This window comes from Octodon degus, unplaced genomic scaffold, assembly GCF_000260255.1.
Source record: "Octodon degus isolate 3935 unplaced genomic scaffold, OctDeg1.0 scaffold00003, whole genome shotgun sequence".
NCBI classification, from domain to species: Eukaryota; Metazoa; Chordata; class Mammalia; order Rodentia; family Octodontidae; genus Octodon; species Octodon degus.
Window position 1 is genome coordinate 9,859,750 of NW_004524579.1, and position 15,960 is coordinate 9,875,709.

The 15,960-nt window shown below is 37.1% G+C and overlaps 1 protein-coding gene across 7 annotated transcripts in view; it reads right to left on the reverse strand.

The window, feature by feature from the left end:
• The window catches only part of Nol4 (nucleolar protein 4), a 348,720-nt gene that overhangs the window by 46,061 nt on the left and 286,699 nt on the right, over nt 1-15,960 (reverse strand). For 6 of the 7 annotated variants that reach the window (XM_023715387.1, XM_004623567.3, XM_012514701.1 and 3 more), the window contains one exon: nt 15,054-15,167. The exons of the other annotated variant lie outside the window; for it this stretch is intronic. In XM_023715387.1, coding sequence (XP_023571155.1) covers nt 15,054-15,167 — 114 coding nt within the window. The remainder of the gene's footprint in view (nt 1-15,053; nt 15,168-15,960) is intronic. 7 annotated transcript variants of the gene reach the window in all.

The following is a 15,960-nucleotide window of genomic DNA, read 5'->3' on the forward strand; positions in this document are numbered from 1 at the left end:
TTTTTTCTGAACCAGGGATTGAACTCATGCCCTTGCACTTGCCAGGGAAGCACTTATTCCACTGAGCCATCTCCCCAGCCCTAATATTGTTTAAAGAATCAGCTTTCAATATATTTACTCTCCACATGACTTGCTGATTTTATCTGACTAATATTTCTTCATATTTTGACTGAAAATTTTATTTTGTATGAGTTTATCTATATTTTGTGTGAGAGATCTATACCATTCTCCAGGCAATGAAACTATTTCAATTCAAACAATAAGTGAATATTGGCTCTACCTTTAATTTTCAAATAAATTCATATATATATATACATATATAAATCCCCTTGAAGAGAGTGAAAGATGGTTGCATATTTTTCATTTACACTTACATTTTAAATCCTGCCTTCAATACTTCTTCTGGCAAACTCTTACTCAGTTAAACTCAAGGGCATTAAACCATACATACACTCTTTAAAGAGGGGAATTGAAGAACTAGAATTAGTCTATGTTGAGGGTTGAATTAAACAACACAAAGGACAAGAATGTGATCAGAAAAATTTTCCAGAGTGTATTCTAGAAACAGGATGTGGTTTGAGAGTGATGGAGCTCAACCCACGAGCTCAAGAGTTGCCAGGGATAGAGATGAAGTTACCCGGGGAGGATATGTGAAAAGTAGGCACATAAACACTAACCTAGACACTCAAATAAAAACACTAATGATTAGCATCTTTTAAACAACTCCTACAGACTGATTCTTTCTTTTCTTTCTTTCTTTCTTTCTTTCTTTCTTTCTTTCTTTCTTTCTTTCCTTTCCTTTCCTTTCTTTCTTTCCTTAAAAATATTTATTTATTTATTTATTTATTTATTTATTTATTTATTTATTTATTTTTGTGGTACCAGGGATTAAACTCAGGACCCTGTGCTTGCCAGGCAGTCATTCATTCTACTGATCTATCTCCTGGGCCCTGATACAATTTTTGAGAATTTCATAGCAGCAGAAAATTTTCCACCTGGACTGAAAAGGAGCAGAGATGAGGCTGAGAGAAGGTGCACTCAGGACAGAGCCATGGGCCTGGAGCTGAAGTGGGCTCAGCGGCCCTGCTTGGGCTGCAAGTGTAAGGCCACTTCCCAGTGCTCAAGCTGACAGGAGACGGAGCACTGGCCACAGGTGTTCTTCCTAGGTTTGGAACCTAATGGCATCACCCTACTAGACATGTGCCTTTGGGATCATGTCCCCTTTGTCTTTACTTTGTTTTTCCCTTTTAAGAGGGAAATGACTATCCTATACTTGCCACATCCATGTCTTTTGGAAGTATCTAACTTCCATTTTAGGTTTCATACATCCACAGATAGGGAGGGATTTTTCCAGGATGAGCTATACCCAGAGTCTCGCCCATCCTGGCAATGAATTAAAGATTTATCGTCTATAGTGTTGTAGGGTAATTGTAGTCTATATTAATCTATGATATATTTCAACACAGCTAGAAGAATATGAAGGATCTTAGTATTTGAAGAGATAAAAATGCTTCTTAATCAAGTATGAGCACCGCACATTATATACATGTACTAAACTACTATGCTGTGCTCCATAAATATGTACAAATATTATGACAATAAAAATGATTATAGATAAGATAATCTTGAGATGGATTGAGACACCCAGGAACGCTGGGATGAGTGACTATATTTTTTTCAAATGAGAATTTGGGTAAAGTCCAGAGGGTTTACTGTTACGGGTTGAATTGTAACAGTAAACCCTCTGGACTTTAAACTTAAACAGCTGTACAGAGGTCCCTTAAACAGCTGTACAGAGGTCCTAATCCCCCATACCTGTAAATTGATGTTATTTGTAGAGTTTTTGCAGATATAATCTAGTTGATCTTCATTAGACACAGTCCAGTTTTAGTAGATTAAATCTTATCTTACATTAGGTGGTTTCTAGTGTGACTGATCTCATGAGAGAACAGACACAGACACAAAGGAAAACAGGAGGTGAAGATGGAAGCCTCAAGACTTCAGAGTAGGGGTGCATGCCTGCAATCCCAGCACTTGGGAGACTGAGGCAGGAGAATCGTCATTAGCTCATGAGCACCCTGGGCTACATAGTGAATTCTAGGCCAGCCTGAAGTACACAAGATCCTGTTTCAAAATAAAACAAGACAAACAAGCAAAATCAGCAACAACAACAACAACAAAAAAAAGAGCTTTGGCAAAACAATTTCACATTAATGCTAACTTTCCTACTAAAATAAAAATATTTTTAAAATGCAAATGACTACCTCAGTAATGATCTCAAAGTTTTCCTTAAAATAGCAATAATTCCCTTACCTTTTTGTCTACATAATTCTTGCAAATGCCTAAATATTACATACAAACTCTTAAATAGCTACCTTTGATATATAGTAGACAGGTATAAATATGATGTACATATTTAAAAATAAATAGCAAAATTGAAAAAAATGGAAGTAAGGGCACAATGCACCTACATTTTTAGAATTTTTATTTATTTATGTATGTATTTTTGTGGTACCGAGGATTGAACTCAGGACCCTGAACTTGCCAGGCAAGCATTTATTCTACTTAGCTATCTCTCTGACCCTATCAGCTAATTTTCAAAAATACTACATCCTGTTTACAGTATGTAAAATTTTCTTCTGTTAGCCACATTCCTTAAAATATCTTCTCCCCAAGCAATAGTGTCCTAGACCTACATGCACAGTGTCTACTTATGGCAGTGGATGGTTTTGCTGGTCATTCAAAGGTATTTAATTATCATTGATTTTAAACATGGATTTCTTGTGGACTATTTAGAAATTGAGATGAGGACTGAATAAAGAAGAAAGATGTTCACCACTAAGAAATCACATATATACTCCTATACTAATGTCTTAATGTGTTGCATTTAGTGTGGAATTTCCAAAGACTGCAGTGGCACTTGTGTCAAGCTGTTCCATTCAGCCTGCTGCTATGACAACTACCCAGGGGCAAATGTCAGGTCAGCTTCTTGCATCTGTGCCTTGGTATAATTGCTTTGTCAGAAACCTAATAGCTGTCTTCTTTTTTCTTCTCTGTACAGCGAAAAGCAACAGTGGCCGAAGAGCTAAGCGTTGAGAAATTCTTTGTCTGCTATATGGACTATACTTTTGGTAGCAGTCACGTTGTATTGCTGATATTTTCTGGTTGGAGCTAACACTATGTTTATTAGGCAGTAACGCTGCATCTAAATTGCAGAATTAATACCAAGGATTCGCTTCGCTTCTCTGTCTGGCCATATGTTACCATTCTCTGGCTCAAGCAATCTTTTTGTGCTGGTGGGCGTCTCATTAGAAGGCTCTTCCCCTTTCCTAGGACTGAACTTTTTGGTATATTACATCTAGCCCACATATGGAAATTTATTTTCATCCAGTACATACTGAGTATTTTCATAGTTTAAAGTGATAAGCAACCAAAACTATTATAATCACCAAGAGTAATATAGAGCTGAAGGTATGTATATTTCCAGAGACCCTGGAGGCCATTATAATACTAGCTGGATACACTGATCAAGTACTAAATTATGTTGTGCTGAGAACCAATACATAGGAAAGTAGGAAAGGACTCAGTTTTGTGAACAAACGTTACCTCTGAAGTATATTTTAAAGGTTCATAGCACAAGGGATCTACAAGAAGCAAGCAGCAGAGCAGCAGCTGAGAACAAGTGGGTAAGGATGAGTTGGTGGAAAGCGTTAGGCACGATCTGTCTGAGAACACCTTGGAATCCTCCAGATGGCATTCATATAGCAAAGGGGCAGGACCAGCAAGAAGGAACTGCTTTTTCTGTTTAGACAACTGTTAATTGTGAATAACAGTAGCACAAATTATATGTAGCACATTGTATTGCTATAAGAAGTAAATAAGCAAAAAACTAAATGAGAAAATGCACATGAATGCAAATTTAACCATAACACACAAATGTAAACATAATCATCTATTGTGATCTGGCCATACATGTTCAGATTTATTTCTCAGAAATATTCAGAGTGATAGTTTGATAAATGAATAATGAAGAATTTGGAATTTAAACCTAGAGTTGGGTATTTTGTTTAAGAATATAAATTATCAACACATGGTATTTCCATAAATGATTTTAAGATAAGGAATTACAGAAAGGCTCTTGTATTTTTAGAAACTACCTCAAATGCAGGATCTTACATGAAGAATTAAAGAAAATCAAGGGATTCCTGGGCAGCTTCTGAGGAAAAAAATTTCTTCACATATGCAGAGCTTGCTACAAAGCTTGACAGCTTCATTGGACTTCTTGAACTTGCTTCATAGGCAATAATTAATGATAGAAAAATGCAATTGAATTAAACTAATGTGACCTTCTGAATTCTGCATCCAAAGTAATATTCAAATTCTTGCATGCTATGAATGTATGATGACATTAAGAGTTGGAATTTATGAAGCATTCTGATTTTCATTATTCAGAACATTACCCTGAAATGAAAAGAGAGCTAATTTTTTTTACACTATACTGATATTTTTCTTCTTCTTAAAGGGAAATTCTATTTCCAGAAATGGATGGGAAAGTCGCCATAGAAAAAAGAAAGGGAAAAATCTAAGCTGAAAATTAGCTTTTCTCACTTTGTTATTTTATAAAGTCAATTTACTTTTAATTTTCCATTTCTTTTTATTTGTGCTGCATCTGTGGGGTGTGTGTGTGTGTGTGCTTGTGTGTGTGCGTGTGTGTGTGTGTGTGTGTGTGTGCTACTTCTGAGGATCAAACCCAGGGCCAAAAGCATGCTAAATATAAATTTATTGAACTAAGTGGTTCATCTAAGTGATTTGTAAGTTTCTTTGTCACTTTAAGTGTTTTTAATGAATCTAATATGATCTGTAATGAGTATTTTTATAATCTGAATAATCTGAAGAAAAGGCTTTTCTTTTGAAAAGATATGTACTAGCTGTCCTTGAGTATAACAGTTTTGCACACATGCCCACACAGGTAATTAAACATTTCGCTACTTCTGATTCTCTACTACCTTTTGGAAATGCCTAAAGTTGCCCTTTTCCTCTGCCTTCTCAGATTCCCCTGCCTGAAAGTAATCGCTACCTTTCTGTTAAGTCATGTACCAAACATAAAGAACCAACAGAAAGACACCCATAAAAACAAACAAAACGCCCTCCAAACTTTATGGATTTTAGTAAATCGTATTTGTCTTCTTACATTTTTAATACGACTGCTTCCTGAAATCTGAACGCTTTTTGGACTCAGATAAACTTTCTGCTCACACTGAGCTGTTCGACTACTTGAGTTTATACTCACAAGTTGTAGCTCCAGTTTGTGCTTTGGTTTCCTGGCCTCCGTCCAGACATCAGAGCCATATTTGATACTAAATGTCACTTGGATTTTCATAGAGAAATTGAAAACAGAAGGCTAACAGCAGAATTCACAGAAGAAAAAAGTGACTGGTCTTGCCATGTGCGAGAGTTCTCTGATGCCAGAACGTAGTACTATGTTTTCCCAAATAAGAAAACCAAGAAAATCTACTGTAACAGCATGAAATGTTACTGGAAAAGTGATTTTTACCATAATGTAAGAATTTCAGTGGACTTCCAATTTAGCTGCATGATCTATAAAGTTGTTTTGGTGTTTTCTGTGTTCAAGGGAAAACAATTAAAGGAAACTTGGAAATAAATGTGACTTGGTTTTTGTCACACAAAAACATCCCTTATTTCATGATGAAGATGTAGGAAATGGCTTGCAGAGAATACAACTGGATTAATTCCTTAAGGAATGAGTGACATTTCTCTTTGTATCTCACTAATAAGCCGTAGTTACGAGCGAAAACAGGTTGTCCTGTGGACACTCAACGGTTCACTGTATTGCTGGAGCCAATTTGTTTTCAAAAGTATTATTGACAAAGCAAAAGACATTAAAAGCACAACCAAGAGAGATCTTCTTTATGAGAGTAAAAATTTCAGAAACTTAAAATGTATCCATCCTTTAAGCAAAATTGCTCAACAAAGATGAGCCAGATTGTATTCATTTTATGAAGAGGTGAGCTATCGAGAAATCAAATCGGCTTGATTAGCAATCTTCTCTAACAAAGTCTTTCAAGATCCTCCTGTGGTAGGAGCTAAGGCTCAACGTCAGCACTGCCAATTTCATTGATAGGATTAGTTACCAAACCAACTTTAAGGTCTTATGGTCTGACTATTTTTATCATGCATAGAGGATATGTTGATTACAAATAAAAAATTTCATCAACTAAGGATGATTTTTAACTACCCAGAAATTCCCAGCTACATAGAAACACTTGTAGCCCAAAGTACAGTGTCTCTGAGGTGATACAATGCATTCCACAAGGCCACTGATCAGTCTTACTGTGATCCCCACATAAGTACTGCCAACATCATAAATCTCTGTCATTAGCAAGTGTCACTCAATTTATCAAGCCATGACATCATTTGACTTCATCACGAATATGTGACTCTAGCTCAATTTCCCCAGTCCAAATGGTATTGTTGATTTATAGAAACTAATGGATTTCAAAGTAGATTAAAGAGACAGAATGGACAAATTATGGGAAATAAATTATAAAAATGAATATATGTGTCAAAACCAAATATATCAAATTCTTCATTTATCTGTTCAGTTCAAAATAACTTGTTTCAAAATAATAATAACAAAGCTGCTATCTTCATGGTAAACTCAGCAAACCATATGTTTCCCTGACTTTGGCACTGAGAGTGTATCAACATATTATGTTGAATTTCTCTGAATTCACATCTCATCATTTGTCCCCTTGAAATTGACAACATCATGGACCAATATGTACCTAAAATTTAAAATGATAATTTCCTTTATTAATATAACATAATTCTCTGGCCAGCCACATAGATAAGTGGATTAAAGTGCTTGCTTAGGCAGATGCAGGAGCTGCCAGGGTTCAGTCCCCGGCGTGCCATGCTGGCCCTGTCCCTGAGGCACGCTGAGATGGAACTGAGACTGGGTGTGGTGTGGCGTGCCTGAAATCCCAGCACTTGGGAGGCTGAAAACAAGAAGATCACTATGAATTCAATCTGTGTAGTGAGACCCCATAGACCCATACTAAATACAAAAAATAATAATAATAATAATAAAGGCATAATTCTCAATAAAGTCAGAAAAATCAAGAACAAGTACTGGAAAGCAAAAGAATGAGGAATTGGACCTACAACTCCCAAGGAAGCCAGAGAGTTCACCTGAAAGAAATAAATTTTCTCAACTTGAGATTCTTCATCCATAAAAAAGGGCTGCCAGGGGCCGGGGAGATGGCTCAGTAGGATAAGCGCTTGACTGGCAAACACAAGGATCTGAATTCAATCCCCGGTTCCACAAAAAAAAAAAAAAAAAAAAAAGGGGGGGGGCTGTCATTTAATCTACAAGTGCCTTACAGTAATATTCACTAGGAGGAATTAAAGAAGATATTTCTACATATAACGTAACTAGTCAGATACATATTGACAGGATATTATATAAGAAAAGTAGGTGCACTAAGGAGACAGTGTAAGAAGTAATCTGATACTCAGTGGAGTTTTTTTGAGAAAAAGATAATTCACTGTTAATAATAAACTGTGATGTCTATTTTTTGAAATATGAGATTACTTTAAGGTAGAAAATTGGTAATGCTGTATGTAGCTACTGCTCCTTTTGGACATTTCAAGGCTGGATAGCGGGTGGGGCTGACACGAAGTCAGCAGGAGCAGGGTTACTGGAGGTCGACGTGTCGCAGGCACTCTTACATGACTGAGAATTAGTTCCTGCCCTCAGGTGAATTTTTAAGAATTCAGCTAGCTATGTTTTCAGGAAAAAACTATGTTTTGAGTTACTTGATCCAAAAAATATAGACTTAAACATAAAGAAAGTTGATCCCGATTTCGCATAGCTCTGAAATCTTGCTACCGTGTAATCAAGGGAATATGGTCTTCACTTAATTTGGAGGTTTCCTCACCATTTGCAGGGTTGATGTTACTAAGCATTCTGAATAGGAGTAACATACATGTATTAGAGGACAGTGTAGTTGCTGCCTTCTCTGGGAGTTGATGCACAGCTTCAGGATTCTGATGGTTTCACCCTCTCTTCTAAGGCCATAGCATTCCTATTTTTCCACGTTAAAATATCTTGCATTTTATTATGCATTATGTTCTTTAATGCATGATTTATATTAACACTAGACGCTGTGTATTTATGTATTATAACATGAGCACATATAATTCATATTAAGTACAACTTAAATTTCAGATTTTAGAGTGAGGTAGTCAAGGAAATTGCAAAAAAAAAAAAAACTTGCTGTGTTTGATAGCATTAGAAACTATTGGTTTACAGTCAGAAATTCTTGGAAATTAAAATAAGCTGGAAATGGCCATATGCTTATAAAAGAGCTAAAATAATTATTTTAGGGAAAAGGATAGAGATTAAGTGCATGAAATATTTATGCTTTATTAAGAATTAAAACCTTTCTGTTCTTTGACCTAGTAAGTCCATTTCTTATAATTTATCTGAAAAATAATAGACAAAGGTTCCTTTTCATATGCAAATGATGCTCAAACGAGTAGAATTAGCACTTAGCAATTTACACAAAGGTCAGGATGGATTCTTAAGAGGTATTTTTTAAAAAATAAACTTCGTAAGTACTCATAAATTAAGTGAAAAGGGAGGCTATAATATAATAACGCTTTGCTTTTTTTATTTTAAGAAAGAAAATGTTGTCCAGAAAAAGAAATTAGACAGAATTATTTTATGAAACTAGTTGGTAGAATAACCCATAAAATTTATTTCTTCTTCATATTTTAATTAATTTCCTAAATTATTAAATTTAATCCTATAGGACTGAAAAGATTTTTAAAAATAGAACAGTAAGTAGGATTTTTCAGAAGCAAGAGGATTGGATCACAGTAGAGAGCCATCGTGAACAACAATTTCCCCGTGGCCTTGGGAAATTTATTTACATGCTCTAAACCTCATGCTCTCCACTTCTATAAAATTCATGACAGCTACTTTAAAAAGGCTTATGAAACCTTTCCTACAATGCCACATGCATAAACGCTTCTGGTGTTGTTGTTACTGGTGTTCTTACAAATGAAGCCATCAAGGTCCTTTTGAGTGAAATGATTTGCAATGCACATTCTATCACAAATATTTTAAAACTGTACGTGTTCTATAGGAAATAGGACTTATTCCAAGTATTGCCTTCAGTGGAGAACTATTTTTCTTTCATAGTGTATTATCTCCTCTGGAGGAGGGTCAGGTTTAAACATGGTGAAAGACTGAAAGACACAGGCATTCCTCCAAAATGTTGTATGCAAGAAAAGATGTTAGGTGTGGAATAAAAAACTGAGTATGATTAAGTATAGGGTTGGGGAGGTATGGGCTATTAGATCACAAAAAGCAAATTTCAAGTCATAGTTTAGCTCCTATGACAATGTTTAAGCCTCAGAATGGCATCCTATGGGAAAAAATGCTGCTTTCTGATAGATATTAGTTAAAGTCTATAAAAGTTGCTGAAAGAAGAAACATGACGGGAAAGCTGCCTATCTCAAAATTGCTTTGATCATATTACTATGGATAACTTTCAAGCGTGTTCTCTGTAAAATAAAAATGTGTATTATAACAGTCACATTCATGGTGGCCACTTTTTCCATCCTTGTGTCTACAATTGCATTTTTTAATATGCCTAATTAGTGGCGCCATAACTGAACAAAGCAAAACTCAGGAGAAGATAGACATTACAGTGAATTCAACAGCAATAAAGAAAAAACAGTAGCAGGACACCACTACATACTTATTAAATATGTTTTACCTGCAGGGAGTCTTTTCAACTTAAGGATGCATTGGGTGGTAGTATATGACTTTTCCCCTCACTTTTTATTATATTACAGGCAACAAAGACACAACACCCCCCCAGCCCCACTGTGTTCCTTTCCTTAGAGTCAAAGGTGTCAGATCACCATCAATCAGCAATTCCCATCCGCCCTAGTCACTGCAGAAACTGTCACCCAGGACTTGTCGCTCTGCCCTTCAGAGCAGTCTTTGCTAGGCTACTGCACCTTGGCTGCTGTACGATGTGACCCCTTCTAAGAACTGCAAACTAATTTAATTGAAAGATGGGATAGAAATCAAGGAAAGCTCCCTGTATTGATCAGTCACCAAGCCTATGAAGCAACAGTAAAAGCAACACAAAGTATACATCAATAAGTGATAAACTACCAGTAAATAATAGGCCCTAATCTCTATCATTTTCTGCCTCCATCTCCTCAGAAGGACCAAGAATAATGAGAGATCTTTGCTTGTAAAAATTAATTAAGACTTAAATAACAAAGATAGATAAAAAGAGATACACCACCCATCAATTTGGGCTGTGTAATAGAACTGTAAAAGTGAAATCTAACTTTGCTCATCTTTTTGGATTGTCAAAGTAAGGAAAGACTTTTAAGGTAATACATAAAAACCTAGATTTTCTTGTTAAAGTAAGAAAATGCTGCATATATTTTAGAATGCATGAAAGATTAGCTGAGTTTGGCAAGCTGTGATTTCTGATGGAGGGGTAGGCCCTCTCCTTGCCCCTGGCTTACTCCAGGCCTGCGGCTGCATAATAGCAAGCTTCCTCTGGATTTTAGTGTGAAATGGACATTTGAAATAAAGTATTTAATATGTCTATAACACCTTTCATGTTCATAGCTCTAAGAGCTTTATAAAATCCAATTAATGCATCAAGCTTCATAAACTCTGAAGGACATGTGCAATTACAGCTCCCTGTGTGGCTCACACTGCTGGCTAGGGGTCAGAAGAGCAGCTTAGCAGAAACAGATTTCAACCATCTAGCTCTGAACTCTTACGAACCTACAGAAAGTCAGGGGCTCAAGGAAGAATCTTGAAATCAATGGCAGAGTCTAAGAACTGTAAATTGGCTTAGGAGCACACAGAGACAGCAGATTCTTAGAGCCAATACCCCAGTGAACTCTGGTCACCTCCACTTGGGTGGAGTTTGGCTCAATTACAAGAGGGCTCCCTCGACTGCCTGCTCTTGTAAGAAGATGAACACATGCCAAAGTCTCTGACATTCCAAAGGAAATCTATAGACCTAATAAGAAGAAATAGTTCAAATATTCTCACACTAATAATTATAAATACTAAACCAGTGTTCACGGTGTGCAGTCAATTTTCCAGATAAACTGAAATGCTTTGGGAAGTTTATAACATTTTAAAACCTACTATCCAGGCAAAATCTGGTTTGCCAGTTCTAGCAGAGTACAGAGGCTTTATGAATGATGTATATAATTTTCTAGTAGAAACCTACACTTTTGAAACATAGTGATCAAAGGGGAAAAGACAAGAGTCCTCTGAGTTTGTTCCAGGCCATAGTCTTTTTGTTGGGGAGTGTGATCAACAAAAATGCACCCCAGGGCTCAGGGACATCTGCTTCACCTGAGCTGTCCTTGCAGCTGACAACCTGTGTGCTCCAGGCCCAGTTGCGAAGTCTCGGAGCTCCCCTACGTCAATGAGAAGGATGCTACCTACACTCCTGTAGTTCCTGACAACTGTAAATGAAAATAAATGTGTGAAGTGCCTAATAAGTTTCTAATAAATCATGGAAGGTGATCTAGAAAATCATTTTTTCCTTATCCTCCATAAGTCTCAATTCCTCTAAGGTGCCCCCCAAAAATAATCTGGTGAATAGATGACCATGGATGTCTCCCATTCACCAACAATAAGCCTTGCAGTAAGCAACCACTATCTTGGAGGACACAGAGATTAAGGAATGACAAGCATGAATAGCAGTGTCAAGGACTTACTTCTACCGTCTGAAGGGCAATATTAAAAAAAAAATCTACTCATTTTCTGTTTTAATTTATTTATTTTATATAGGGCCTTGCTATACAGTTCAGACTAGTGGGAATTCTCCTGTCTCAGCCTCCCAGGCACTGCGATTATAGCATGTGCCACCATGCCCAGTTCCAGGCTGGCATGGCATGCAGCATTAAAGTACCAGGTGTTGGACTCAGGTCCTTGAGCTTGCCAGGTAGGTGCTTAGATCACTGAGCTATCTCCTCAGTCCTCTACTTTATGTATTTGGTACAGGGTCTCACTACATAGCTTGGACTCCTAGTGATCTTGTTTCAGCCTCCCCCGCACTGGGATTGCAGGCCTGCACCACTACTTGTGGTCTCAGTTGCTGCTGGTCTAGCAAGCCCAAAGCAGACCGTGGTGACAGGCATCAAACCCAGGTCCCTGTGCTTGCCTAAGCAGATGCTAAATCCTCTGAGCTATCTCACTGGTCCCCTGTACTCTCATTCTCAATGGAAGCTTTCCTTCAACTGATGGAAGCACTAGGAAGCAAATCTAAGTTCAATTCAATGACCAGCCACATCATGATAGCAGGCTGGGGAGATAGCTCAGCAGTCTAAGCGCCTGCTTGGTAAGCTCAGGGACCCGGGTTCCATCCCCTACACCGTACGCCATGCTGTGCACTGAAACCCTGGCATGCAGTGCCAGTGCTGGCTACCGAAACATTGCATGGTGGCACACAACTCTAATCCCAGCTCTGGGGAAGGAGGATCACTAGGAGTCCCAGCTGCATAGTGAGACCCTGCCCTGTATCAATAAATAACAATAAAAAAATTTTTAAAAGTGGTAGGATAGGATAGGATAGGATAGGATAGGATAGCCTATCATATCAGATAGGCTCTCTGATAGGATAAGTAGCTCTCTAACATTAGTAAACAGTAGATTTTTAGTGCTGGAGTGGGGTTTTCCAACTACATGAGGTATTCAGCAAAGGTACTTTAATAATATATAAACGTATTAAATATCCATGCTACCATAGACATTGACTTACTAAATCCTCCCAATGACTTTACTAAGTGAATATTTACTAAATATTCCCCAGTATACACCATAGAAAACAATAGTTATTAGAGTGTAACAAATACCAGTGGGTAACCACCTTGGGGAATATGATGGAGTGGTATTGTAGGTAAGGTAATATAAGGTAATACATAACATGAGTCTACCATTTGCTTCTCATGGCAACTGTATGTCTGATCGACAATATGTAAGGATACTATAGAACGCAGGCTAGTTGAGATATATGGTCAAAAGACAAACAAGACAGTATTTCAGCCTCAAAATTCTATTTCAGTTTCAAGAACTAACTTGGTTTTTCACAACTGGAGTTAGTCTGACTTCAAAACTCTCGTATCATGAATAGTTCTTCCAAAGCTTCTTTTGAGTTTTCATTAATATTAATACAGCAACAAAGAAGCTAAGCAATGATGTCTTCTAAGCTGCATTTACTGATGCTTGTTACGCACCACACAGAATGCTAACTATGAAGTGTGAGGCTGTTGGTAATCATCCTCATAGCAACACCATGGGCTGGGCACTGCTGCTACTTTCTATGAACTGCCAGCACACAAAGCTGGCAGAACTTGCTGGGGGCCACACGGCTAATAGCGACAGAGATGAGAATCACATTGAGCTATATTTAATCCCAAATATGCAGTCATAATCACTATGCTAGATGGTGCTGCATATACACAACATAGTGATGTAACTCATTTTTAAGTAAGATAAATTTTACAGATTTAATTAATGAAAGTCTCAACTGAGGCCACATACCTGTGAATAAATTCTGGTGGTATGATTAATAAATTCAAAATTGGCATTTTCACATACCCCTTTCCAAAGCCAATAACGTATTTTTATCTAACTACACACTTCATTTTTAGCTGTGTTAAGAATTATGAACCTATGACATTTTCATAATTGTCATCATCAGAGTTGATGCCTTTCTGAGACATTTTTAAATATTCTAGGCCTGGCATAGGAAATGTTTTGGTTTGTTATTTATTTATTTATTTATTTATTTATTTATTTATTTATTGTGGCCGCTCAGCCCACCCTGGGAGCATGGTTCATGTAGAATGTGGTGCTGGGCATTGAACCATGGTCCCTATGCTTGCCTAAGCTTGCCTACGCAGGCACGTTAGACTGCTGAGCTGTCTTGGTGGCTCAATGTTTTGGCTTAAAACTTAGTAGCTTACACGGAAAAAATATGTTAAGCTCATTTAAATTAGTTCTATTCATCTCAACCTCAATAATAATATAAATCATTGACTTCACTTTTGTAGAAATAATTAAAGAGCCAGAATACAGCAAACTTTTAAGCATGCCATTTAATACAGCATCCTATAGTTTAGTACTTTATTATGGATGATTAAGAAAGGGAGCTAGAAAAAGAAGAGAAAGGGATTCCAGAGACAACAAGGCAAGATAGAATGACGGCTCAGGCCAGAGGTATAGCTTAGTGTTACAGTGCCTGCTGGCAAGCGTGAAGTCCTGAGTTCAACTCCTGGTTCCAAACAAAACAAAACAAACAAACCAAGCAAACAAAGGCACAGCTAAACCACAAGAACAACTGATTAAATCCCTAATAAACATGCTCACTTGCAATGCACACATCTTCACGGTTCAGAGCTGTACCCTTAACTAAGGGAGAGATGATACACAGTGGGCATATAATCAACAACTAATTAATAAAGGAGCAATCCCAGGACATGGATTTTTATAGGTGAGTCCCAATTTTATTGCTTTTGTAGCTGGCAGTACAAGGACACTGTGTCCAGTGACCAGTACCAAAAAAAGTTATTTTATAATTTTACCAGCCACAGTGTAATCCATTAGCACTTGACAGTAGATCAGAGCAAATAAAAGGTTTATTTTTATTCAAACCTAAACATAAATGGTAAGGTAGATTTACAAAACTAGGATCAATAATTGGTCAGAGAATCTTAATGACTGATCACTCTTCTCATCAGCAGAACTATAAGTCAGTGTTTCTGCTGTCCAGTTTTCATTGCAGAAACTTTGAGTTTGATCTTCATGGATCACCTAAGCTTTGCTTCTTTCAAATTCAGATTTATAGCCTAAAGGCATGCTCACTATCTCTGTCTGCTTTACATCCATTCAAGAGTTTTACTCTTATACATCAATGAACTGTATTTACTGTCGCCGGCGTACACCGGGCTCCAGGCGTCCTCAGTACCTGCTGCTTTTCCAGACGCATCCTCTTGGCGGCATTTCTGCTCTCGCTCTCACAAGCTGAAGCCAAGATACTCTCGGCAACTGCTGAAGTAAGGTGGGAAGGAATAGGTCGAGACTAAAAAAAAAAAAGAGAGAGAGAGAAAATATGAAAATATTATTAACAGTATCATGACCAGGCCAATGCAATTCTCCACAGAGCGTGGAGGACCATCACCATTCGCAGGAGCATCCATTTATTTCAACTGACTTTATTTCAATAGAGAGAGGACATGCAAATTGTAAAGATGAAAAATGAAAGCTAGTTAGAGATTAGAGCTATGGTTGCTACACAGATCCATCATTATTCCTATAGCTCTACTGTTGTAAATATTTAGGTAGGCCACTGAGGTTGAGGTGAAACCAGTAGTGGCAAAAGCACTGCCTGGATTTTGCAAATCATACCAGTCCTTTAGTGTTTTTGTAATGCAAGACAATGAACAAAAGAACAAAATAAAACAAATGACTGCTAAAGCAGAGTAGAAAAACTAACAGACACACAAACCATGTCAAAACAATCTTCATACAGGCATTATGGATGTTTACACTCTAAACTGCGCCAAGTGATGGGATTAAAATGCCTCAAAAATAATTTACTTTACAGAAAAATATTTAAAATATACAAAAATAGCTCACAAATCTAACCAAGAATGAAACGTTAGGACTTTCTGCCAGCATAACGTTGAACTCCTTTGTATAAAAGTATTTTAATTGCACACATTGTTTTTGGTTTTGTTTTTTTTTTGGTTTTGTTTTTTTTTTTTTTTTGTAGGACAGTTTCAATAGTTAACACATTGCATACATTCTTCCTAGTGGTTAATTGCTGTACAAGATGCGGACATGATATCCTATTTACAAACACCATTAGAACA